At 44.8% G+C, this 26,692-nt stretch overlaps 2 protein-coding genes across 4 annotated transcripts; one reads left to right on the forward strand and one right to left on the reverse strand.

The window, feature by feature from the left end:
- faxdc2 (fatty acid hydroxylase domain containing 2) lies at window positions 1–4,936 on the forward strand. Its single transcript, XM_003971022.3, has 9 exons — window positions 1–120; window positions 547–584; window positions 1,392–1,492; window positions 2,142–2,245; window positions 2,596–2,717; window positions 3,182–3,387; window positions 3,466–3,571; window positions 3,662–3,828; window positions 3,953–4,936. Exons 1-9 carry the CDS (start codon window positions 96–98, stop codon window positions 4,107–4,109), a joined length of 1,026 nt encoding a protein of 341 aa, XP_003971071.2. The 5' UTR covers window positions 1–95; the 3' UTR covers window positions 4,110–4,936.
- Window positions 4,937–5,121: 185 nt separating this feature from the next.
- Window positions 5,122–26,454, reverse strand: larp1 (La ribonucleoprotein 1, translational regulator). Of its 3 annotated transcripts, none has more exons than XM_011611365.2 (21): window positions 25,783–26,453; window positions 18,840–18,904; window positions 18,448–18,513; window positions 16,770–16,841; window positions 14,265–14,421; window positions 13,716–13,850; window positions 13,420–13,572; window positions 12,577–12,739; window positions 12,326–12,470; window positions 11,773–11,947; window positions 11,490–11,671; window positions 11,249–11,332; window positions 10,764–11,090; window positions 9,773–9,896; window positions 9,485–9,690; window positions 9,283–9,389; window positions 9,046–9,203; window positions 8,818–8,962; window positions 8,613–8,722; window positions 8,378–8,505; window positions 5,122–8,079 (listed from the first exon to the last, which is right to left on the reverse strand). In XM_011611365.2, exons 1-21 carry the CDS (start codon window positions 26,183–26,185, stop codon window positions 7,861–7,863), a joined length of 3,324 nt encoding a protein of 1,107 aa, XP_011609667.2. In that variant the 5' UTR covers window positions 26,186–26,453; the 3' UTR covers window positions 5,122–7,860. The 3 variants fall into 3 exon arrangements, with proteins under 3 accessions (XP_011609667.2, XP_011609666.2, XP_029704781.1); XM_011611364.2 differs by having other exon boundaries at window positions 11,249–11,347; XM_029848921.1 differs by lacking the exon at window positions 16,770–16,841 and having other exon boundaries at window positions 11,249–11,347; window positions 25,783–26,454.
- Between the last annotated feature and the right edge of the window lie 238 nt (window positions 26,455–26,692).

The following is a 26,692-nucleotide window of genomic DNA, read 5'->3' on the forward strand; positions in this document are numbered from 1 at the left end:
AGCCAATCAGAGGCGAGCGACGAATGTAAATAAACCTGATGTTGGATCAAGATCAATGCGAGCGGCGGTAGAAGAGATTGTCAAATAACGCAGACATGACGATGGAGACAAGTGTCAACGGTGAGATTCGATCCATTATTGATACACGCAGGAAGTCGCTTTGCGTTTGTATTAACTGTTGTGACGATCCAGACACGAAGAAGCGGAGCACTGAATAACAGCTAAAGGTTACGCGTGGTTTTCTGTCGGCAGTGGGAAATTTACATCATTTACATCATTTACATCATTTACATCATTTACATGTTAAAGGCTCTTAGCAGCGTCTGCAGCATTGCTCGGCATAAATGTGACTGTTTTTAAAGAGATTGCTAAAACTAAAGGATATTTTTGAGAATTTGCGACGTTACGTAATGCAAAACTAAACATAGGATTTGTTTTATTCTAAATAATGTTTGCACGTATACTGCAGGGCTACGTGTAACTCTTCGCAGAAAGTTGCGGTGTAGTATTACTTGCAGTAAATCTTATTTACTATTGTGTTGACAGGCAAAAGCAGGGATCCGTCAGGAGGCAGAGGCGAACAGGTGAGAACACACCTTTACAGTTGAGCACATCCGCTAAAAACACTGTCAAATCTGATTACGGTTAATGTTACAGTCCAGTTTATCCAGACGCACCTAGGTTTTACAAATTTTTAAAAGACTTATTACCTAAAGCATAAAGAATGCTCTACTAACTTTTGTTTTGACGCCTGCCTATATCCTCCAGAACGACCTCTTTCTAACCAGTAAAGTTTACACCCACCTGGTTTTGCCTCATGAGTATTATTTCAACACTATTGTTTTGGGACACGTTTAACCGGATGAGATGCTCTTTTTTTTGCCTTTGTTGACAGTTTCATGGGGCTTTAGAGGGAACAATGAGTGAAACATGGGCGTCACATGGTTGAGTTTTGCTGTCATTAGAGTGTTAATGTGTCAGATGTGACAGAGAAGAGTTTTAAAGAAATAAGATATTTAAAATATTTAAAAGTAAGATGAACATGTCACATTGCTGCCGCTTCATGTAAATGGAGGGGAAGCTGTTTTTTAAAGGGTCTGTCAGTCACTGGACCCTGTTTATCTTCCTCTACAAAGATTAGATTAGATATACAAACACAGAACGACAACTGTGTTTTTATATTTGCTTAAAAAGATTCTCTATGTGTAAGCACCTGCTCATAGTAAGAGAGAGAAGTGCCTTTTAAACAGACTAATTCATTTAGAGTAACATTTTCCTCATGTCGCTCTGTGGGAAAATCACATGAATGCAGAGTGGCAGTAACAATCATATGGCTTATTAGTGAGTGTGTGTGTGTGTGTGTGTGTGTGTGTGTGTGTGTGTGTGTGCAGGAGAGCAACGGAGGAGGTCTGTGGGACTCTGTGAAGAAAGCTGCTTTTATCATCGGATCAGGAATATTATTCTTGGCTGCGTTTGGGAACTCGCTCACGTGGTAGGATTTCATCACATGTGCATGACTGACCAGCCGCTCTCAACACTGAGGCTGTGTTTACCATCATCCTGCTGGTAAATTAGCAGAAAAAGAAGGAAATATGAGTGTTCAGTCTCAGAAAATAAATCTTTCTTTTTTCACCATTAAACTAAGGCCTCTATTTAGTTGGTTAGCATTACCACCGGCTGCAGAGCTCAGTTCTGAGGCTCTATTGTGTCTGGGTAATCTCAGGTCTGAGTCCTCGACCACGTCACCCATTTAATGTCTGGTTTGGGAGCCTGGCCGCACTCCGCAACTGTTGCATTGTCTGAAAATCTTCCAAACAGTTGGCATCAACCTCACCTGGTTATTAAAGGGGAGGAGACGTTGCTCAACACCTCCGGTGCGGTGTAGGATTTCCACAGATCAGTGGACGTGTGAAGACCCTTTAATAGAGCGCACCGGACTAAACAGAGGACGGTTCGTTATGTGATCCGATAGCATCAGGAAAGCTTAGACTGGTGGAAGACAGAGGGGTATGATCCAGTTAGACTTCTGCTACAACAAGAGTCGTCTAAATATCAGATGAAAGCTGATTGTGATGTGGTGAAGTCCTCTGTCCCCGTGGATAATCTCTGTTTGTGGTGCTGCTCCTTGACTGTTCCTCCAGGCATCTTCAGAGGTTCTGGGGGGCTTCGGGTGACTTCTGGCAGGACTTGTGGACCAAGCTGTGCGTGGCATTCGAGGGTCACGATGAGGCTCTCTTCTATTTCGGTGGGTATCTTTTTTTTCCCCTGTGAAATAGCTAAAAAAAAAATTGCCATAATGTGCATCTGTGGCCACAATATTCCCACCTCTGCCCTTTAAGGATCACTGACTTCGCTCCATCGAAGGACGATTCATATAGATGATATAGATTTCACTCGTGTGACGCTCAAACACAGTTTGGTTGTTTCAGGACCAACATCACGTGATCTAATTACTTTGATGATCCACTTGAACCGTGGCTCATTAAAAAACCTCATGATGTTACACAGAGAATAGAAATGTACACACACTTGGCAGGGTTTCAGATGTTCTGAAAACTGGCATGAGCCCGTTCTGATTGTTCTCTTCCTCCCCAGGAACGATGCTTCTCCCCTCTCTCACATTCTGGGGGCTGAACGCTCTGTTACTGGTGGTGGACACCACGGGCAAACCGTCCTTCATCACCCGCTATCGCATCCAGCTGGACAAGAATAACCCGGTATGTGAAAGGCCCGGCAGGTTCTGAGCCTCTCATCCGGGCCGCATTGTCAAGGATTAACGAGTGTGTGAGTGATTCGCGCGTGTATGCTGGGATATGTCAATACGTGACATTGTTGCGCAATGTTTAATAGAAATGGCCATGGTCATTGACTCAAAGGGATCATATTTTTGCTGAATCCTTTCATTTGATGGCAGCATTTTGCAGCCATTGGACGGCGCCATCGGTCCGACGTGTCCTTCTGATCAAAGTCCTGATGATAAGAGATGTTGAGGGACACTGGACAGATAAACATTTGTATTACTGATAACAGGACCGGAAGGTTACTCTGAAAATATTTTATCATAGTTTTCACTGCTGAAGATAACAGATAAACACAACATTCACTTCAAACTCTTAGATCTGTTTTTCCTCGATATTGACCCGAATCCTTTTGCCCTCCTTGTGAATGCTGCCCCCTACAGGTGGACCCGGCGAAGCTTCGTCAGGCCTTGAAATGCGTCACCCTCAACCAGCTGTTCATCTCCGGGCCCATCGTGGTGGGTGTTTACCACCTGATGAGCCTGAGGGGGGCCCCCTGTAGCCCCGAGCTGCCCACCTTCCACTGGGCGCTGATGGAGCTGGCTTTCTTCTCCATCTTGGAGGAAATCATGTTTTACTACTCACACAGGTGGGGATCCACTGCCCCAGATCGTGTTTTTAACGTCGTCTCACCGGCATAAAACGTTTCCCCCCCCTCGTCTCTCAGGCTGTTCCACCAGCCAAACCTCTATAAACGTTTCCACAAGCAGCACCATGAGTGGACCGCCCCCATCGGCGTGGTGGCCACCTACGCCCATCCTCTGGAGCACGTGGTGGGTGGACGCCTTCAGAGTCCGCAGGGGTCCGTGCGAGACCCCCGAGCTGTCACAAACCCAAACCCATTTGCTCTTCTTCTGCTGCAGCTCTCCAACCTGCTGCCTGTGGTCATTGGGCCGGTGATCCTGGGCTCGCACGTGTCCACCACCTCCATGTGGTACTGCGTGGCCCTGATCAGCACCACCATCTCCCACTGCGGATACCACCTCCCCTTCCTGCCCTCCCCCGAGTTCCATGACTTCCACCATCTCAGGTGTGCCCGTCTGTCTTATTAACTAACCACGGTTCTTTTTTAACGTCACAGCGCGCGTCTGCATGTCGCGGAGCCGCAATGACGACCTGCAGATGTGATCTTTGCAACCGTTTCCTGGTTCCAGGTTCAACCAGTGCTACGGTGTGTTCGGCGTGCTGGACCGTCTCCACGGCACAGATGACAAATTCAGGCAGAGCAAACAGTACGAGCGCCACACGCTGCTGACGGGCCTCACCCCTCTGAATGAAAGCATCCCCGACGCGCCGAAGAAGGCGCTCTGATGACCTTGGACCTCAGGGGCCAGCTTCCCCAACCATGGCATCGTCTCTTTAAATTAGATTTACACATTTCTAATCCAGAAAAAAGAACGATGACCATCAGTTTCAGACAGTTAATTTATAACCATAGAAACGCACTTTTTCTTCAGGATCAGGTGATTTTTTTTTTTTTTTTTACGAATGTGATTGTAAAAAGAAAGTTAAATCTTTTCCAAGAACAGTTGATTATTTCATCTCAAGTTCACCCATCAAATCCTTTGTTAAATTGATGGATCTGTTGAATTTAATTGTTTTAACTGTACATTGTGGGACGATCTGCATCATTTCTTTTCCTGATAAATCTACAAACCGAGCCGCCTGTTTGTTCACACAGCTGATGTTGAACAGCCTCATCCGCCTGTTGCCGTGCAGCGGAGAAGGCTGATGTGTCAGTCTCTGGGATGTGGGATCTCTGGATGTGGGATCTCTGCTGCATGTGTGAACGGAGCTTCGGTTTCTCGGGAAAAGTTGCTCTTCTGGGGAGAATTCTGCAACTTTACTGTGAAAGGCTGCATGTGTAAATACCCCCCCACCCCCAATACCTGATGGGAACATGAAATTGTGTTGTTGAACACAAGAAGTGAGTGTTGATACAGATGTTCTGTAAATTTGCCACAATGACGACAACCCTTTGATTAAGCACTTAAACTAATGACTTAAAACACGACTTTAGTGAAATCCATAAATCTGCAATAGCTCATTTTAATGAAGAGCTATTAAGTTGCTGCTCTGTGAATGAAACAAATGTATTGTTTTGACTCCTGTTATTAAAATGTATATATGGAAAAATACATACATCTGCATGTTTTTAATCCCGCAGCCACATTACTGAAATGAACAGCCAGGAGTCGAGGATTTGAGGTTTTTTTGTCCGTTTTGTGTTTTTTCTTTATTAAAGGAAAAGCATAATTACTACAAATTACAAATAACACTAACAGCGAATCACGTCAGCCTACAAAGCAGATATGAATATTAAATGTTATAATACAAGATCTCATTCAAGTATTTTACATTTTTCCATTTTATATATTTTTTTGTTCCTTTTCCTCATTTTCATCTTTTTTTTCCCCTCGAGACAGGCCTAGGATATTGTAATGAACTATTTAAAATGTTCATAGTTTAATCTTAATCATATGGCTTTATGGAATTTTGTCTTTTTTCCCAGTCCAGACATCATAATCGTCCATCATCCTCTGAGCGACATTTAACGCAGCTGAGCTCTTCACCTCCTTTCCACTTCCCTCCATTTTCACATCCACCGTTCATCTCTCATCTGGCCAACTGGCCAAGTTCATGAAAATCTGATGGGGGTGCGGCGCCCCCCCCCCCCCCCAGTTAGTGTGGACAACCCGCAGGTCCATGCTGATGAAATGGAAGAATCCCACAGCACCTGAGGGTTGGATGCCAGGTGAGGGTCACATTAGAGGGAAAGACAGAAAGAGCGCCCTCTAGCAGCAGCCTGCCCATCTGCAGATACACGCACACACGCGCACACACACACACACACGCATACACACACACCAAATGATCCATTACAGGGCTTCATCTTTCCGTGTCTGACTGTAGTTTTCATCTCTACACCTGTAGCACTGTACCTGGACTGTAGGTCTCTGGAAAACAACCCAAATCTCCCTGAAGATTACGCAACAGTCTGCCTTTTTACGTTTAAACAGCTGAAGGAACCGAGCAACAGAAAATGAGACAGCCGGAACTCTACTTCCAGTCTGCCGGGAAATGGAACAAGCTGAAGCATTCACACGGGGAAAGTGACCGAGACAAGACAACTGTGGGAAGAATTAGAAGAATTACCTAAACATTTGTGTAACTTTTGTGCAAATTATCTGTCAGCTGAACCTTCTTTTTTTCTTTTTTTACATTTTGATAAACCAGCAAGATTCTAGTAACAAATGCTGGGACAGAAAAACAAAACTGAAATTTCCTCATAACAAATCTAGATATTGTTCCGTTATCCTGTTTAACACCAAAATCCAATGGGTTTGAAGACTTTCGAGTTGGCCGAAGAAGCCGCCGCATCGCTCCAACACTGAGCTCAAATATACACTTTCACGGGACAGACGTGGGCAAATTGAGTGTCATTGCAACATAATTACTAAAAGCATAAAAACTCCACTTAATACCTGCTGACCTGTGACCTCGACCTTCCCTTTGTGTTGTGAATGTCACGGCTCCCGAAATCCAACAGATTCAAACCTCCGTGGTAACAACGCTTGAAACATCGCAAAATTGAAATTAAAAAGTATTAAAATATAATCACGAGACCATTAAAAAAAAAAAAAAAACATAAGTAAGGCAAATATAATCTGATCTATAAACAAAATGAATAGAGGGGAGCTGTAATCATGGATCTTAATCTGTCCAATTCACATTCCTGTTGTTGGAAGAAACGGAATCACTCTTCTGTTAAAAAGCATCGCAACACAAGCATCAACATCCACAACGAAGGTAGTGCGATAACCGAACGGGTCGGGAGAGAACAGCTTCAGTCTTGAATCATATTTGCTCCGCTGTGAGGCAAGATGTCCGTCTGTGTTACTCTGCTACATCTGTACCTGCATCATTGTTTATACCTTCAACTGAAGAGTGGGGAGGGGGGACGAGCGCTCGAGGCCGACGTTTTAGCACCTGCAACAGAATCTGACGGCTCTCCTCGAAATCCGCTTCAAGTAATCCAGAGTGATGATTCCAGTCCGAGGGCTGGGTGTGGAACGGATGGATGCAGCTCATTTGATGGGAGGAGGGTGGGAAAAAAAAAAAAAGGAAGCACCCAAATAAAAATGGATGAATCTTCATTCCAATGCGCCATTTTCCCCCCCAGGAGGTTTTAGCACAGAAAGCCACGAGTTTCAAACACAAGGAAGAATTACAGGACTTGTAACAGACCGACAAACCTGGAAGACAGTCCAGAGAGGGACAAACAGGAGGGAGCGGGAAGAACATCCGTTTGGCACCACCTAGTGGCCGTTGCATGAAATGGCGCCAGATGTTTGTTTTCAACGCTGTACAATTGACATTAAAGTAGCGGCACGTTAGAAGCAATAAAATAACTAAATAAGGCAACTTTCAACGATCGTGAACACACTGAAGGATCGGTACAAGTCTTTTTATAGATTATGTGGTTGTCTAATATTTTCTGCTCAATGTTCAGCCATTTTGAGGAAATAGTTTTTTCTTTTTGCCCTCAGCTGAGGGGACTCGGAACTCCGCGAGTGGAAATGTCAGTCGCTTGTTTCACACCACTTTGGTCCGGCTGAGTGTCAGGAACAGTGTAGCACACCAACAAGGCTTCCAGATGCTCCTTATTATTCCAAATATTGTCAAGTCTCCAATCTCACCACATGCCAAAGCTATAAGAATTATCATTCAGAGCCTGAAATCAAGTATGATTGAGCTGGCGCAAAAACTGGTGATGAAAGGGGGGGTTTAGAAAAACGACAAGTCTGTAAATTATTATCCACTGTGTGGACGGGCGATGATTATGACCAACTCATCCTTTGCTTGCCTCTTTAAGACAAAAAAAAAAAAAAAAAAAGTCATGTTCGAAACCTAAAAATAAGCCTGTTAGTCATGTGTCATTCCGCAATCAAAAAACAAGTTGGGAAAAAAAAAATCCCCTCCCTCCTCCAGTGGTGCAGCGAACCAGCAAATTGCAGAAGTAGGTGAGCGTCAATCCATGTTTGCGGACTTGGTTGTAAAGTTAATTCAGTGTCTTGGTGTCTAGGGCAGGGTCGTTGGCGAGGGCTTTCTGGCTGCTGGATTTGGCATCATCCTTGGCTGAGGAGCCCTGAGCAGTGGGGGCGGGGCTGGGGCCGGAGCCCGCCTGGCTGTGGGGCCTGCTGGAGGGCTGGGAGGGATGTCTGCGACGGCCGTCCCCGCTGGACGAGTGTCTCCTGCGACCACCTTCTTCTATGGGGGGCTGCAGTCAGAAACAGTCAGTATCAGAACAATCCCAGAGCTGTCCCAGGAGAAACTGGACTCCAAGATAGGCAATAAGTTAGGCTGGCGATTGAGTGATATTCTAATATTGATGCAAAAGTACCTAAGAGAGCTGGATTTAATGACTCAAATCACATAACTAGAGTTTTATGCGTATCAAAAGCTGAATTTATGAACTGTTAAATTAAAGGTAGTATGGAAACTGTCGGGAAAACTGGAGTTTATCGTACTTGTATTACAGTCAACTATTGATTAACTGCAGAGGAGGTGCCACTTACGTCAATTCTGAAATCCTCCAGACGTTTGAACTTGCTTAGGTATATTTGCAGTTTAGGGTCAATCTCCAAGGTTTTGGCTTTGGAGTACTTGAGGAAGGCCCAGAACTTCTCCAGTCCGTAAAGCTGGCCTGATGACAGGAGACAAATTCCAATCAGTCCCAGTGGACAAAGGGATTGGGGAGTCTGAAACTGCTGCCTCCAAACCAGCCACAGTCACATTTTTGGTATTTCTTACCAGCCTCGTAGTCTTTAACAGTCTCCTCCTGGAAGTCCTTGAAGATATCGGGCCTAAACTTCTTCTCCAGACCGTAGCTGTAGTACCTGAACAGGCATTCCAAACCATACCTGCAATACGATGAACACGAAAAGGTGTTGGGGAAACTGAATCCAGCTGAACCAAATATGCCAGGCATGCAGTCCTCCCTGCTAAGGGCTCTCACCTGTAACCTTCTTTTCCGTCCTCAACTACCAGCTGCCTGAACTCCTCGTACATCTTCCTGTTGAAGTGGTCACGGAGGAAAAACGACCAAAAGCGGAAGAGCGTGTTCATCTCCTGCGACTGGCCGATTCCGAGTCGTTTTCGCTCTACGATTTAGTGTCAAGGTTGACAGAATTAATCTATTAAATTTATCACAAAAAGAATTCAGCTAGAAGAGGAAGATGTTTACCGTTCAAGCAGCGCCGGCGGTACTTGTGGTAAACGTGTTGCGTGAAGCCGTTGTCCTTGAGCAGCTCGTGTGATGGATGCTGGAACTTCGGTAGGGACTGGGGCGTGCAGCCAATGTTGCCCAGGACAGGGGTGCCCTCGGACGGACTGGCGTTAGAGCTGCAAGATGATTTCAGACTCAGATTACATGATCAGACGCCCAATAGTGGAAAAACAGACGTCTTTTGTCAGATCTAACCTGACAGAGGCGGTACGAGAACGATGCTCTCTGGAGTCCATCACCCAGCCAACGTGGCACTCCATGGGTGGGTTGGAGCTGTGCCGGGTCTTTCTCTTCCTGGGTGTCTGTAAGGTGGCAAACAACAGTGCATCAGGGTCTCGGAATAGTTAAAAGCAGGTAAAATAATTCAAACGTTTCCCACAAAACCCAGCTCTCATACCTTGGCATCTACAGGTCGACTTTCCTTCACCACAGGGTAGAAACGCGGCGTCATGGTCTGGTCCTTCCGGTGAGGCGTGCGAGGTGTGCGTGGCGTCCGGGCACTGCGGTAGTTGGGGGAGTCAGGCACAGTAGTAGGAAGTGAACGAGCTATAGATGAAGGCTCGGGGGCACCGAAGAGTTTGTTCGCCAAAGCGTCTGTGGGGACTGAAGACGTATAAGAGTTTAGTGTCGCGGCAACAAAGATGTGCTGCTGTTGTGTGTTGTGGTGACGTTCTCATGGCCCTACTCTGCTGGGGTTGTGGTGGGCCTGGAGGCACTTCCTGGTTGGGATCAACGGGGGGCTCAGGCGTCAGACAGTCGAACTGTTCCCGGCTTATCAGGTGGACCTTCTTGAAGTTCTCCACCTCTTGCTGTGAAAAAGAAGACAAACTAGATCTTAACCCTTGAACAGTATCACCAGTCCGCCAACACATCCACGTGAGTGAAAAACCCACAGTCCCAGGGGTTAAAATAAACCACAACTCCAACAAGAACATACAGGCATCAACGCTAAAAACACAGCAATACGACTGTCAGCACAAGTTGTCAACAGACCTGAGCTGCACCAATCTGGAGATGGAGATGTAGCAGCAAAACATGGTTGCCATAAACACTTTTTTAACCCTCATGTTAACACCTCTGACTCGAGACCCCGGGCAGGGAGTCTAGATCAACACATCAGCCCTGACAATAACAACGAAGCTCCTCCTCCTGCAGCAGCGGCTCAGTTAAACAACATCAACATTACATCAAGTGGATCGGACAGCCAAAAAGGTTCTGATCGTTATTCCATCGCGTGACTCACACTTGCCTCGTCACTGTACCGAGTGTCTTCACACCCTCGATGGTCCATTTCTACCTCAGGTCACAGCCTTGTATGAGGCTGTTCATTTAAAAAACTTCTACTTGCAGCTGGACGTGTGCTGGTGACCATGCGAACCTCCCACAATGCCCTCCACAATGCTACAATGGCCAACAATGACAGAAACAAAACAAACTTTCTGTTTAGTGTTTGGTTTTTCAAATCCAGAAACCGCTCCAGCTGAAGGAGAATCCCCCTACACGTTATTTGTTATGGGCAGAAACGCCTCCAAAAATCCAGTGATGTAATGTGGAACCCGTGAGAACCTCAGTTTGAGCCAAAAACTGACACACGTTGTGATTTGTGCTGTTTACGGGTAAAAAGTGTGGTTTTTAAAAAAAAATACGGTACTTTATTAAGTTCTAAATGAACTCACCTTGATGGTGGCGTATTCAGGCTCGTACTTGTCATCCCACAGGTCCTGCTCGTAGTAAAAGAGCCCGTCGTTGATCACCTTGACCAGCTCGCTGGTCAACTTAGCGCGTGATGTGTGGTGTCCTGTCCGGTCACCTCCCGGGTGCTTCTTCAGGTAGGGAGGCGTCTGCGTCACGATCAGAATCTTGTTGACGTCTTGGTCGTCGATCTCGCCGTCCGTTTCCTCGTCCGACCAGTCGGTGAAGGTGTTGCGCCGCCCGTCCATCTGCTCCATTTCTTCGTCAAACATGAAGTCCAGTTCCTCTGGTTCATCCTGATCTGCTCCGTCCTGATCAATGATTTACACAGTCAGTCAGCTAAAGCGTTCTATAGCTCCAGCTTCCCTAATCAGACGACCCTGGCATCTTGATTATGTATATTTCAAACTAGCCTGAAAAAGGGATAAATATTACTAAATGTATTAAGAAATGCGTAACCAACGGTTACCTTGTTTGCTGGGGTAGCAGGAGATGGCGAGGAACCCGTCTGGGGCAAAGGGGAACGAATGAAGTCATCTTTTTCCTTCTGTTCCTGGAACAAAGGAGCCTGGATTCAATGAAGCCATAGAGCCACGGGTGAAAGACAGGATGAGCTTCAGATAAAATTATTCAATTTGTGACACATGGTCCTAAAACTCCAAACAGGAAACTGAATTTTTACACAGAAATGAGCCAGCGTTTAATTTCACCTTCTCTGCACCGACCCTGGGTCTAGCAGGGGAGGGTCTCGGCCTCTTTTTGACCTCTATCCAGGACTCAGAGTCCAGGTCCGGTAGGCTGGCAGAGAGGCCCCTGGGCATCGTCTTGAGGTTGGAGATGTCCGAGTCAGTCTTGGTCTTCTGCTTTACTGGGCTAGAGGTCCCTGGAGAACCTGAAGATGATTAAAGCAAGAAGTTATTGAAAGTCCATGAAACATTAATCTGTGGGACAACGTCAAATTTTAACTCAAAAAAAGAGTGAATAAAACTTTGCCTTTGGGCTCTTCAGTCATCTGCCTGGGTATAAACTCGGGACAGTTGATAAGTTGAGAAAAATCAGTGTGAGTCTGGTTTGGCATCATCAGGCCTGGAAGAGGCCACTTCAATGGGTCGTCCTTCCGACGGATCTTCAAATCAATCACCTCGACTTCTTTACTGTCCTTCAAAGCCTGGCAGAAGAGAAGATAAAGAAAAACATCTCAGGTCTGAATACAGGAAGTAGCAGTAACTTTTCTTAGTGTTGCCAAAGTTGCAAGTTGATCATTTTGTCAACTTTAGTTTAACAAATGTAATTAAACACTAAAAAAAAATATCAGTTTAATTAGTAAAACTGTCCATGTTTTCTGCCCTCTGAGGATGTGTTTTATTCAATGAAACTGTGTATCCATCACACAAGTGACCATGTAGATGTTTTCTGACTGTATTAGCCTGTTAGCCAAAAGAAAATGATTCTCAAATCCAGTGTTGATCAGGATGACGCTCAAAAATTTGAAAGCGGCTGCAGAATCTGAAATTTCCCTCCACAGCAGGAAGAAAAATGTGCTTACTTCCACAATGAGGGCAACGTTTGTGGTGAGAGCCTGCACTCTGTGGAAACTAGCGATGAGCCCAATGGGCAGAAAGCCCTCCTGATCCATCTTCCTCCGCAGAAAAAAGTCCCGTTCCAGGTTGTCCAGGCTGAAGTAGTACTCACTACAGACAGAAACACAAGCTCAACTTCATTCCAAAGATAGACCTGCAGAAACAACCATCTCCTCCTTTTTTTGCTGTTGGCTAAAGAAAGAGGGCCGAAACTCACATCTGCCTCTTGATGTAGTCCTTCAGAACGTCATGATCGACCGAGTAAAGGTCGTTGCTGCTCATGTTGTCGTAGTAGTAGGTCACCGTGCTGTTGAACTTCTGACCGTAGGGGGAATCTTTCCCGTCATAGGACTTGTAGTTATAGCCGTAGTCGTAGTGGCCTTGATGGGACAGGAAACAGGTTACGATTAGGATCCATCATCACTTCTATTGTGCTTTTTTGTTTTTTTAATCTCCAGACATTTCATTGTTGTTAAGGGCATTTAATTCAGCAAAGCCTATCAGATTAATGGCTTTCTAGCAGATTAACTGCATGATTGAAAATTCACACTACTCCCACCTTGAATAAAGTTCCTCAAAATTTGTGTTGTGTTAAAAACAAACACACCGGGGAAGACGTTAAGCCTCTCACACCGCATGGAAAAGTCAGATAAATATGAAAAGAAAGCGATAAGATTGATTTTCAAATTATAGTATAGTATATTAAAAATAGAATCATTGATAATTGAAAGTCTGCTTTTTTTTTCTTTTTTTTTTTTTTTAAAGAGTATTCAGGTTTCTTTTAATGTGATGCTGAGATCAGAGTTGTGAAAGGTCTCTTCATTATTATTTAGTCAGAGAAGAGACATGAAGAGCTCATCACTTCTACAGCAACAACAGAAGGGATCTGACCGACATATCTAGAACACGCTGTAAATAAACTATATTAATGCATTCTATTTATCTTTAGTCACAGTATTCAGACAGAAAGGAGAATTATTCACATGCACGGTCCCCAGGATCTTGACAGATCTGTAGATTCATGTGTAAAAGGAAATCCTAATTGTCCCTTTCAGCATACCTCTTGCACCACCCCTGCCACGTCCTCGCCCCCTTCCTCTGCCACGCCCGCGACCTCTGAACCCACCGCGGAATGGGGTCCCCTCGCTCTTCACGCTGGACACTTCATCGTGGTCGTCGCGCCATTCCCTGTCGTACTTTTGACTGTGCCAGTCTATATGGACAACGACAACATTCCAATGAGCACAACCACAGAAGAATTACATATTTAGAAAAGGCAATAAGTGTGCACACACTCTGCACATCGTTCTGCTACAGGCGTGAATACAGTACAGCGTTATGACATCACAGACTGACCTCTGAGGTCATTCCTGGCATTTGGAGGGAGGCGCGCGTGTTCGTTCGGTCTGCTGTTGTTCCTGGAGGCTGAGCGTTCCCTCGGGCCCTCAGACTTCACTTCAATCATCAGGGGAACCCATTTCTGCTTGTTGCCTGATAACAGATGACAACATATTTAAAAAATAAAGAGAACAAGTCTTTAAGACTGAAAATACCAAGTAAATGGATGCAGAACCTTTAGTGACCAGCAGATGGCATCGGTGGAGCTTAAAATAAGCATCAATCACCAGTAATACAAAGATGTAAAGCAGCACCAAAAGATTTCAGACTAGTCCACAAACAGTTCAGTATCATCATATATAAACATTTTAAAGCAATTTGATTTTGGAGGCTTCCTATTTTACACCGTTGCTGAGATCAGAGTTGTGAAAGTTCTCTTCATTGATGTTTAGTCAGAGAAGAGACATGTTGAGCTCATCACTTCTACAGCACACCTGCAGGTTGACCTACTGCCGATGCCTCTTTGAGCACCGACAGAATCACGTCATCACAGTGACCTACGCTGACCTTTTTTCTTCGACCCGTTCTTTTGGGAATTCTCATCGCCATTCTTCTCCTCTCCAGAGTCATCCGACTTGGCCTTTAGGTTCTCTTTGCTTTCCTCGATGATCTCCCTCTTCTCCTTTGACTCCTTCTTGGCCGTTGTCAACGTCTTCTTGTGACCCTGGAGACAAGTTGGATGAGGTTTATTTATTTTATGGGTTCCTACCAACAGTTTTGCTGACTTAGCAATTGTCTTTAATGCAAACTGGTTAAGGGAAGAAATGCAACTTCACAACCATCTTTAATGACATTTGTGGTTTCAAGCAGTAACATCTCTGATGAGTCCAGAAAAACAAGCTGGGCCGTCACACTCCATTTAATCTGTACATCTTCTGTATATCACAGACATTTTATTTATCTGTTGTGATGCACTGCAGGGAAGGAGCTTTGATGGCCTACAACATGATAGGCCTGCATGGCCACGCAGAGGTGGACACCAAATTACTCTAGTGAAACTGACCTTTATTCACATTATGCAGATCCATAAAGGTGGAATGATGGAAGAATTTCCAACATTGTTTGAGTGACTGTTCTTGAACTACACTGACTACCTCCCACCCAAGTCACAACTCTGTCTTATTACCCAATGCATCATTCCACTGAAAATAAAAGAAAAAACTTACAGCATGAAGACAAAAATTCCCAACTATCACTTGTTACACCACTGTTTGCTTTTAGTGTATATATATTTTTCTGTTAGAAGGGGACAAAAAGACAAAATGTGGACACCAATGAACGAGCCAGTGAGGTGGACTGGACAACGGGACAAAATGTCAGAGACTTTCCCAAATTTACCACCAACAACAAACTAGAGTAAGCTACAGCTAAACCTAAAAAGGTATTGGTGGGTGCAAAAGGTGCAACATGTATTATATGGTGGGGATTTAGGGTGATAATTAAGGATGAAGATGAAAAACAAATGAATAGCAGATGCTTATGGTGAATAACTGATCTATGCCTGTTGGGTAAACCGTCAAAAATGAAATACAACAATCCAAATAAAGCAGGACGCTGGCCCACCATCAACAATTCTTACCATCTCGATGAGGAGAGGGCGCCACCACCTGGTGGTGTTGCAACACAACATGCTAGGCTACAGAGCTTATACAGTCACATGAGGCAGATCTTTTTAGAATGAGAATAACTGGATTCAGGCAAACTGTAGCAAGAGTTAGTCAGTGCTTTGTTGTGAAACAACAATGGAGGAAAGTTTTAGTTAACTCTGAAGTTGTTGAAGTGCAAGAGAAAGACAGATCATATGGTGCTAACATATTTGCTTTGCTGGCTATCTTTATTTGCAGGGCTGGTATCTGCCTTCATTCAAATCAAAAAGAGGTTAGTCATTCATCACTACTACACAAGCTTGGCTATCAAAAACATGCATATCTGCACACTCGCTATGCAAAGTGTGCAAGTCATATGACAGGATGCAGCAAACGTGCAGCAAGGCATCAGGTCAATCCATTAAGTCTTGATGAGATCAACCTGCAAGGTATCACGCCGCAAAATAACCTAATCAAGTTTAGAAGTGTAACATGCAATCAAGAACAAGCTTCACCAATGTGAGGAGAGACAAAATAAAACCAAAATACACTAAATGTTTGCACTCACCAGCATCTAAAAATGTACGTTCACAAAGCGTTGCATTATGATTAACCTCTGGGGCTGAGGGCTGAAACGGACCTCGCTGTTATAAGATTGATCCCACGAGAGCCAAGTTTCTAGTTCAAGTGTCAATTACTTCAATTTTTACTTTGAACGACAGCCATTTGGCCGTTGTCAGGTTTTGACCTCAGCACCAATCTAAAATAACCTCTAAATAATCACATTAGAACCTTCCAAGAACAGTAAAACATACAGATTTGTGTAAACTGGGGTTATAAATTGGGGTAAATTTTAAATGGCCGACAGGTCCTGCTAAACTTAGCTCTCTATTAAGCCCCGCAGCACATGAAGATGTGACAGTTACCTGCTGTTGGCACTATTATCGCTGCATCCTCGTCAGTTAAAAATGTGAACGCGATAAAAGTTTCATTTATTCACTCTGTCTAACTGCATGTGAAAGAAATGATAAAATTACCAACTGTTCAACTGAACCAAAAATGACTCGGAAGTTGACTATTAAGTGCCCCTGCTGGTGGGCTGAGGCATAGGTCATAAACTCTTGGTAACCGGAACAGACAGACAAAACGCCACGACGTACTGCTTTGTCCGACACATGCAGCCTAATCGAGCAAATGTATGCCCCCCCCCGAAGCAACGTTTTGAATAAAATTTAACTGAGCACTCATGTAGGGGTCAGGAGGTGACCTGTGCTAAAGCACAGTGTAGGCATATAATTTAAAAGAATTCTTTAAATATTTGATGTTAAAAGAATCCCAGATCCAGGAGATTGGGTTTTTAATCTCTCAGAGGTTCAAAAAGTGGGTAGGCAGGCTGCAGATTTTATAGGTTACATGTGGAACTTACAGTGGGTTTCCATGAGTCTCTGACCTGCCTGACAGTCGGCGGGCAGGACAGAGTCTGTGTCGCTGAATCAATCTGAACAGAAGGAGGGAAAAGCAGTTTAGAGACGACAACAGCTGGACCAGGATGTAGAACACACACACTTTGCATGATGGACATCTACACAATGATGCATTATGTCAGGTTTATTGAAGTCTTCACTTTTTGTGATTGTGTAGTAGATCTACCAGAACTACCTGAAGGTACGAAGAACAAACTGGACAAAAACCATCTCCCAGAAAATCATGTGCTCCCTTCTGGGTTTATGAATGCAGCTAAAGTCACGTCAGACAAGCAATTTTGTTCTGGATTCTGAGCACGAGCGTGAGCAAATTATTTCAGCCATGGAAAGCAAGTGTGAAATGAGTGAACCCAGCCACAAATGATAGACTGGTTTAGAAAGATTGGGTGTGTTCATTCAATAAAGATGTGCAAATGATGAGGGAGGGAAAGAGAGATCAGACAGACGATGAGTCACCCTTAAAAATGAAACATCACTTAAAGCTGCAGCAACAGTCAAAGCTGCCCATCACTGTCATTCTTCTCCCACCCCATAGAAATGACACAATAAACGCCTCATGGGTGCAACTTCTGCTCATTTTTACACATGTCATCTCTAAAATCCTCTTCCGCACCAACAGGGCGCTTAAGTGCGCCCCGGGGAATTTCTGTGAAGAATCAACCCGCAGCAACTCACACAAGCAGCGAGGCAGATAAATTCACGTTTTACACCCTGGATGTGCACGCTCATCAATTCCAGCTCATCAATTTCAGTATCCGAGGTCTTCGGTGGTTGATCGGCGGCTTTAAAAGTTACGCGACGGCTCTTGAACTCCGCTGGCCTCAAAATAGCAGCAGGGCTGGGTTAAGGACGGGGATCCCTTTCCAGACCTTGGCTGCAGTCCACATTACACTCGTCCCCACCTTTAAATTCTGACACCTTAGCTGCAGGTTATTACTGCCCTGGACGATGTGACCCACATTTTGTTGCCGGAGGACATTTGCCATGCCAAGCAGCCTAAAATAGTGGAGGTTAGCAAGGTTGCTCTCCCGGTGACACGGTGTAACCCAGGAATAGAAAATGTTGCTGAGAGGCGGGCAAGCTGCAGCTACTGTAAGGTAGCTGGAGGTGGGGGTGGGTGGGATTGGGTCAGTATGTTTCGTGTAAGGTGAGAGGGTGCTGTGGACACCTGAGATGGGTCAGGATAGAGCAGAGCTTATGTAATAGGCGTTGAAGACCAGCTGCTTTCTCCCTTTATTACAGAGAAGTTTCCCACAACTCTTCATCTGTGAAAATGTCTATTATCCATGATATAATACAAATAATGTCACTAATAAATCAGGAATGTAGAGTTAAATATTTGGCTGCTGTGTGCTTCAATGCATTTAATGAAATGACATGTACATATTAGGAGGTCTAATTAAAATACAGACAAGCTACTCTAAGAAGTACCACAGGGTAGCGAGCTTAGACCTCTGGAGATTTGGATCATCAGATTTTCTGAGTTGCAGAAATGTCCACAAAGACTTACATTCAGCCCAAAACAAAAGATTGCAAATAATCAACCCGTTCCAAAGCATTTCTCTGGAGTGCTGTATGCAGAGCACATCCCGCAACCATTTTTCAGACAGGAGCACCTACCTGCATGTCTTTAGTAGCAATCTCCCCAGGGGTTGGCCAGCTGTTAGCGTCCCCAAAATCACCAACCTGAATAATGATAAGCCGGGTTAAACGGTGGACTCCCAGTATATGCAGAAATAATTATTCTGCTTTATTTCCCTTCCCAGCGAGCACCTCGCCAAGCTAGAGGCAGACAGAAACAGCCCCACTCATATCAACCAATGCCTAACTGAAGGGCTATTATGAAGATAAGTCTTGTTTAAATCAGTGTGCTGTCTAGGTTTGCTCGTCCATTACCATCGTTTTGATTTACCGGTTATTTGTCTAGTTACATTTTAACCAAAACAACCTCTTTTGTTTGTGTTTTTAATCTATTTTTTTTCCACTTCTGAGAAAATGCAGCAGTTCATTACCTTTCCTCCACGTTTGGCCTTGGGTGGGTTTCCCGCTTTCACCACCTTAGTTGGGCCAGGAGATTCTGTGGAATAATATAAAAAGACAGTCAGAACTATAACAACAGTTGGAATCCATCTGGCGACAGATTTATGTCGAAAAAAATATTTTAAACCTGTACTTAAGTGGGACTGGGGGTCCTGTTAGCAACCAGAGGAGCCTTGAGCAGAGACTTATGAGACGAGAAGATGTTTGGTGATCTTTAAAACATGTCGTGGTCCCTTTAGGCTGACTCACATGATGCCTCACAGTAATCAAAGACGAAACAACAGAAAAACCCCCAACAGCCACATTCCCCCAGCCTGAAGCCAGTCTCTAAAGGTCACAATAAGACCACGTTCAGTTAAGCAGCACTGAAATGTCAAGCATGTCCTTCACCATGTCACCACGTGTGACCCCCGAACACAAAACTTAATGTTTACTTAAGTCTGGATAGACGCGGTTGAAAGCGATTCCAATTGGGCTTTCTGACATTGCAAATGTGACCTTTGTTTCACTCTGCTTGCTTAACTGTGTCACGGTCCTTCATCCCGGCATTTTTCTAATGCAGCTCAGAAGGCTCTAGAAACTTCTGACACGAGGCCTTGTATTGTAAGTCCTGATATTATTTGGTCTGACGTCACACAATCGGTGATGAGATTTACAGACGAGGGTCTCAGGAGCACTGACCATTGGCTGAGCGGTACCGATTCACTGGTCAAGAATAATGCTGACGAGGCACATGCTAAACATGCCCACCAATCATTCGAGAGGCAAGAATACAAACACTAATACCGGCATTACACAAGCACTTCCCATTCAGGGGACTATTTGATCTGAACTTCTAGACCGTATCCAGGAGCTGGATTACAAACGTCACCTGTTCATGTGACAGTTTCTCCAGCTCGATTGGGTTAAACCATTAAACTCAGTGGTCACTACTACTGAAAAACAACCAAAACTGGACATTAGCAGAATAAACGAGTAGACACCAGCGTAGAACATCCACTGCATATATGGGTCATGCACCATCCGCTGCAGCAGACTGGAGTCGAGTCTTCTACACGGGGCTACAAAGGACACACTGAATGGCACCAAACTATCTGATCACGATGGAGAAACTCTGCCCTGCTAACCAGGGAATCTAAAAAATAAAAAATTCCTTGAGTAATTATCCAGTCTTATCTGCTTAGTTTGGATAACGCAAGTGTGAACGTTTTTTTTAGAGGAATGCAAATCACAGAGCAGCTTACCGTGCATGACACAACATTTAACAACTATTGTGTGGTCACTACTTTCCCAAGGCAGGAATGGCCCATTGTTACACTGGGTTCCACTCATTATTAGGACCGAACGGGAAAAAGTAGGACAGTTGAGGCATTTCAGAGCAACTGTCAAGAGGAGAATCATTGTTTCTAAAATTACTTCAAAGCTGGTTTTTAAATTTAGCCTGCGAGAGCCACAAAAACACATCACTGCATTGTACATTTCATGTGTGCCGGGACTTGAACTTGCATCTCCGAGGACTCCGGACTCACCCAGTGCACCCAGTTCGATGTGGTTTCAGAAAATCCACCTCTCTATGGGCAATCAATGGGTCATTTTGTGGAGCCGATCAGCTGAGTTGTGCACTATGATTCCACCACGGAGGGCACGTCCACGTCACCGCTTCAGAGCATATCAGATGCTATCAGGTGACAAAATGTCAGCGGCGTAGCCCTAGGTCACAGAGCGCCACATTGTGACCTGCAGAACCACCATCAGGCAGCAACAAGTGCTTTTCTATACAGGAAACATAAAGAAATTGTCTTCTCCTGATGCAGACATGTGCTTTGCATCCCATAATAAGATACATGTGGCGCATGAGCTAAAATAAAAAGATACAAACATGGACTGTAGATTATTATTAAGGCTAATGGGGAGGGTGGACTCTTTAGGATGATGCGTTAGGGGATTCTTTAACATACATGATGATGGGATTAGCGTACATGTGCATCCCATAATCCTGACAGGACAATAAATGTTAGTGCAGACGTGTACCACCACTGTGTTAAAGCCCATCAACAATTTCCCACCCTCTTGTCTCAGCAGGTATCTCACTCCCAGTCTTATCGGACTAACGTCACTTTTCCACTAGAGCCAATCTTCCAATCTTCAATCTAATTTAAATAATCATAAATATATTCATAAACATATTCATCAAGGCAACCGTATTTAAGTGCTACATGTGATCCACTTGCAGATTATAAAATATTGTCTGCCTGTTTTTAAATTACAATCCTAAAATCCTGCCTTCCCATGTAATCTTCTCTTCTTAAATGCCTCGACAGCTGTAAACTCCCTCACAGCTCAGGTGGAGTCCCAGGACTGATTCCCAGGAGCCCTTGGGCAAACACCAGTGACAATACCTGCTCCAAAGCCCCGAGGGTATCGCTTCTGAATCCTATAAATAAACCTAATGCCACGTTGGCTCTGCAGTCTTAGATAAACATGCTGATGGAAAACAGGCCCAGGTCTGAGCCAGAGTGGATGTCAGGTACGCTTGTCACATCATTCTGAGGCCAAGCTGGGGCTAAAGGATGAATGAGTGCTGCAGGGTTGGAGCCCGGAATTTTAAAAATGGGGGAATCCTTACACAATACAAACACAGAGAGCAACAAATACTCATCAGCTCATAAAACCACTCTAAAGAAAAACAAAAAACCCCTGAAGAGGCAGGTTTCGGTCCTGTTAGGAGCGGTCCTGACACAGGCAACCACGAGTTTCACTCAAATCAAACAAAAACTGGAACAACCTCGATGAAAACACACACACCCTGAGCTGTGCACGGTGCCAATCCTTAACAGGAGGGATGTTTTACTATCACCAAACCCAGACACAGCCATTCGACAGATAAAACAGAGCTCGAGGTGGAGTCTGGCTACAATAGACACCAAGCACGAGCTACACCGCAAATCATCTTACAGCAGTTTAACACCAATATATTTACTTCCAGTTTGGACAAAAATACCATTAGTGTACATCCTCCATCAGTGGTTTATTTTAACCTGTGGGGATTTTGGTCTATTTACCAATTTGCTCTAAAAATAACTGGTTTTGCCTCAGGACTATTGGTGTAAAAGTGAGCCCCGTGTGAACACTGGATAGCCCGCTGCTCAACTTTGGTATCCGTTATTTTCTCCGATTATCTATCTGCTGCTTAAAACATTTGTTGACGGCGTGACGCTTGGCCGTCAATATCAATATCAGCCGTTATTCGTCCAATACTGCCTCGACGCAGCCAATGTGGGAGCAGCTGTGGGAGCAGCTGCAGTAGCGACAGCTGCTCCCCTTAACCATTTCCAGGTCTGTGACCTGTGCTGCGCCCCGGGAGCTCGTAATCCCAGCGAGAAGACCTGAGAGATGCCGGGTGAGGATTGTGTTGGGTCTGACTGTCAACAGGCCACAACAAACAGGACAATCTCTCAAAAAACAAAGACGCCCGTACTTATTCTAAAGGTTTACGCGGACAGCTTAATCAAGCGGCGCTCAAAATTCAACTTTGGCCTCATCCCAGGTTACAGGCAGCAGAGAAAATCAAATAGGTGACGGGGACATGTCCTGCTAAACACTACGCGGCAATATGCATCTTTTCAAGCACACTCGTGGGCATCGTGTTTAAGAAATGGTTCTGTTCCGGGGTCATACGCCAGCGTGGGGGTTGTGGAGCACGCGCTCATGTGCTGCCCAGTTTAACTCTGATGAAGGCGTGCGTATATGTGCCGGGGAAAATTGGTTTCCAATCACATCGTCTGGGTGTCTTGGTCGGATAAGAGCAACTCTAATAGCAGCCGGACTACCGCATTAAAATGCACTTTAGTTGCCCGGTTATAGTGTGTTAACGCAGTAATTTGGGGTTTTTTAAGCGTCCTGTAAATGTAAGGACTGGAGAGCATTCAGCAAGAACAGCACGCAGCCTTAGAACATCACACAAATTTAGATATACAGAAATTTAAAAAAGGAAATTCAGATTTAAGCACCGACACCAGCTACATTATAAACAGGGCTAAGTCAACATTATTACAATTTGTGGACTGACTTCTATTGTAGCTCTTACAGTTAATGAGCTAGTAAATCATTTTTAATAGTATAATTAGGCCATAAATATGACGTTAAAGCAAAGCGAAGATAGAGTTGAAAGGTATGCAATGATTTTAATCAAATTATAAACAGACTTTATGTCATAGTTTTACTGAAGGCTGCCAAACCTTCATTTACAACCTTTTCTGGCAGAACCTTCAGCCATGCATAGTTCTTCAATTCCTTCGACACCGAGAACACGACATGGCACCGCTCCACATATTTAAATGTCTGGCAACACTGGTAACGATGCGCACGTAACTGGTTGGAACCGAGGAGTTCTAGTCACCACCAGAATATTGATGTAATATTGCTATAATGAGCATATTAATACTGAAGCAACATACCATCATCTATCCTAGTACACTGATCTCTCGTCGCCCCTGAAAAGGGTCAAAGGTCGGAATAAGAGAGTGTATGACGCTCCTTACTGAAGAGAGACCAAAGGTCAGTTTTTTAATGTTATCTAATATTTCATACCAGCAACAAAATAAAATAAATATGTGCCTGTGTGTGTGTGTGCATGTAATCTTACACCATAATTCAGTGACACTTACTGATGTGTTCATTGTCAACACCTGGATAAGATGACAGATGGATACAACACATGCGTTAAGACAATTAAAGTGCTTTGGTCAGGCCCACATTTTAAGGTATGATTCTTACATGCAGCATGTGTTACTGGCCCATGTCTTCTGGGTTCTCATCATAAAACAAACTCAGCCATGTACAGCCAACTAATCCCACTGTAACAAATTGAGAAGATTTTTTTTTTAAAAAGTACTAAAGGATAAAAAAAACTATTTGTACCCTTATTTTAGTTTAGTCATGAGCGAATGGTGTACAAGACTTTTACTAGACAGCTGTAAATCTATCATAAATACTAAACTATAAATACTGCCATCTAAGCTTAGTAGAGTCATTTTTTAGTCCAAAAAGAAGGAAGCAGAAGCCCTAACTTATGCACATACACTCGGGCCTGTTCACATGTCTGGACATAAATAATGTTGCACTATTTAGGCTCAAACTGCATGATAAATTAGCACCCTAGTGCTGCTGGTTATCTCAGCCACTGGCTCACGGCCAGGTTTAGCTGCTGGCCTGGCAGTTTGTGGAGCAAATCCATCAGGTACATGCAGACTGCCCATCATTGTGGGTGCCGTTTCTACCCTTTCAACGTGCCCCAATAAAGCCAACACATGGGCAATACACAACCATGACAGCCCGTGGATCAGAAACACAATGACCCGACAGTATCCTTAAAAAGGGCAATGCACCACTTTTCTTTGACACGCACAAAAGAAAAATGTCTTTGTGTGCGTCGTCATCACGCAAATTCATGATTTGATTTCAGCATTATTGCTGGAAGTCACGTTAATTTTGTTTTGGGAACGTATTTCAAACACGAGTTAAACCTCTGGTGTCACAACGCCTGGTGGAATTTATGCCCATTAACACTTTCAAGGACAACTTTCGGCCACCGGCTGGAATATACAACACGACATATTGATCATTCAAGGCGAAAACTCAGGCTTATTGCACTGGGGACAACACTTAATGGGATTTACTGAACGGATTCGTTGAAGCAGAGGGGAAACTAGCTAGCTTGCTAGCTAGCGCTCCTCATGCCTTTCTACGAGGGAACACGTGGAGTGAACACGTGACGTCTCATAACAAACCTGCTCCCTTTTGCAGAATAAACGAGCACAAGTTTCGTGTTTAACGCCGCATTTCAAGCGACACCCAATACACGAAAGTCTCTCAACAGAAAATGTTTGATAAGCGCCGACGGGGCAGAGCGGGACCACGTAGATGCTAAGCTAACATCTGGGTGGGAAGGGCTTGACGACGCGCTAGGCCAAAGACGAGACTGGGTACTATTGTTAGCTGGCTAAGTAGCTACACAACCGGCCAAGCCCCTGGCTTTTCTTCTAATTGATGCACTAAGAGACGAGGGCGGAGAAGTCACCAATGCTTGGCAGGGCAAAAGCCCACACTAAAGCGAACGTTGATTCCAAAAGCAGCGATGGTGCTCGGGTTAAAAACATGTTGCGGGAGCGCCAGTGACGTGAACGTCTGATAAGTGACTGACAGCAGGCTAGACGGAATAATTTAACTTTGCCAATCGTCGTAGCGCCGTCTTATCTAGGTCCATTTAGATCTACGCTCCTGGTGTTTTAATTCATGAGGTATAGAACCAAATGCGTAATCTAGCGCATTAAATCCCCGGTCTGCTGCGATGACACTGCAACGCAACTTATCCGCGAAGGCTCAACTCAACGTGTCCTAAAACGTGCTGCCAACCTACACAAGCGCCTAAACCGCTTATTAATCGATACAAAGATCATTTTAAGAAGATCCACAGAAACACCAATGTTGCTTAGTTTGGGGTCCAGCTGGTTCAAGACCGGCTCCCCGCTGTTGCACAAGTAAAGTAGTGATTTAGCCCCGTTTTCGTAAAAGGTAGATGAAGCATATTGGAGCATTTCTAATTTCCTGCAAGGGCGTGATCCCTTGTGGAACCAGTTACACCTGGGTCTACTGTAGCACACTGAACACCAAGAATAGACTTAATTTGCAGGGGGGGGTGGGTGACTCCAAATTTAACCTGGCCGTGAGGGAGCAACGAGGGGGCAACCGCAAGACGTGGATTGTCGCCAGCCTCTGTGCTTTTGGATTCAACAAAAGCTTTCTAATTCCTGTAATAGCTGCCTTGTGGCGTCGTTATTGCAGACACGGAGTGGGGGGGGGGGCACCGACATAACAGTGACAGGCAGTAAATCTACACGTAGGGAGGGTACAAACCGTGGTGTGCTTGTCCATTCACGTTGACCACGGTCACCGCATTCATTTTCCTAGTCCAGGGGTTCACCTTGGGTGGAGGAGCCTCGGTCAAATCCTTTTTGTTACAGCCTTTAATGCCGTCCTCGCTTGGGCTGTCTGGACTGTCACAGTCCTCTTTACTCTCCTCGGTCGCCTGTTGAGAACTCTGCTTCTCCGTACCGAGGGTCCCTCCCTGCCCAGGGCTGCCGCCGCCGCTGCTGCTGCTATCGCTGCCGCTCTCCTGGTCGGCGACACCCGTCTGACGCTTGGTCGCGTCGTCCCCGCCACCTTCCTCTTCGTCCGGCTCACCATGGATCACTTTGCCGTGCTCCTCCGCTTGGGCAAGCGGGTTGCCGGGCAGGAGAGTCTCCACCTGAGTGGCCATTTCCCACCGCCGTCTTTCTTACCCCTCAGGATTACCAGTCCTCCCCCCGGCCCGAATTCGACTTGAGTAACGAGGAAATGCTAAATTTGTTCCGCCTCTGTCGCCACTAGACCAAAAAGTGTGAGGTCTAAGACGCAGAGTAGCCGGCGGTGGATTAAAACATATATATAACCACAAAAACGCTTCCGAAGGCCTCTTCAAATTACAACCTGAACTCAACCACTAGCAATATGGATGATCCTCACCACGCGATAAAGGGGGCGCGCACGTACACCGTTGGGGGGAGTAGCCACGTAGAGCCGGGAGCGCGCTTTAGTGTCAAATCAAGATGATGCATTCACGTACTGTCGTGGTGTAAAACATCTTACATTCAGTTATTCGTCCCCTGGAACTAGAAAAAAAAAACACTCGGAGAGCGCAGACTACCAGCTAGCAGGCCATTTCCGCGCATATTGTGACTAGTATGTATATACATACATGTGTATATACATATACATACACACCCAT

The sequence above is a fragment of the Takifugu rubripes genome, chromosome 15, assembly GCF_901000725.2.
Source record: "Takifugu rubripes chromosome 15, fTakRub1.2, whole genome shotgun sequence".
NCBI lineage: Eukaryota > Metazoa > Chordata > Actinopteri > Tetraodontiformes > Tetraodontidae > Takifugu > Takifugu rubripes.

What these genes read in the sequence shown, in the direction of transcription:
- larp1 (XM_011611364.2), bottom strand. Translation starts at nt 26,185, where the DNA reads ATGGCCACTCAGGTGGAGACTCTCCTGCCCGGCAACCCGCTTGCCCAA. An exon ending in GACTACATCAAGAGGCAGAT is followed by an intron (nt 12,471 to 12,576) that starts GTGAGTTTCGGC and finishes TTCTGTCTGTAG; the next exon opens with TGAGTACTACTTCAGCCTGG. An exon ending in CCCACCACAACCCCAGCAGA is followed by an intron (nt 9,691 to 9,772) that starts GTAGGGCCATGA and finishes ATACGTCTTCAG; the next exon opens with TCCCCACAGACGCTTTGGCG.
- faxdc2 (XM_003971022.3), top strand. Translation starts at nt 96, where the DNA reads ATGACGATGGAGACAAGTGTCAACG. An exon ending in CAGGAGGCAGAGGCGAACAG is followed by an intron (nt 585 to 1,391) that starts GTGAGAACACAC and finishes GTGTGTGTGCAG; the next exon opens with GAGAGCAACGGAGGAGGTCT. An exon ending in TTTGGGAACTCGCTCACGTG is followed by an intron (nt 1,493 to 2,141) that starts GTAGGATTTCAT and finishes CTGTTCCTCCAG; the next exon opens with GCATCTTCAGAGGTTCTGGG.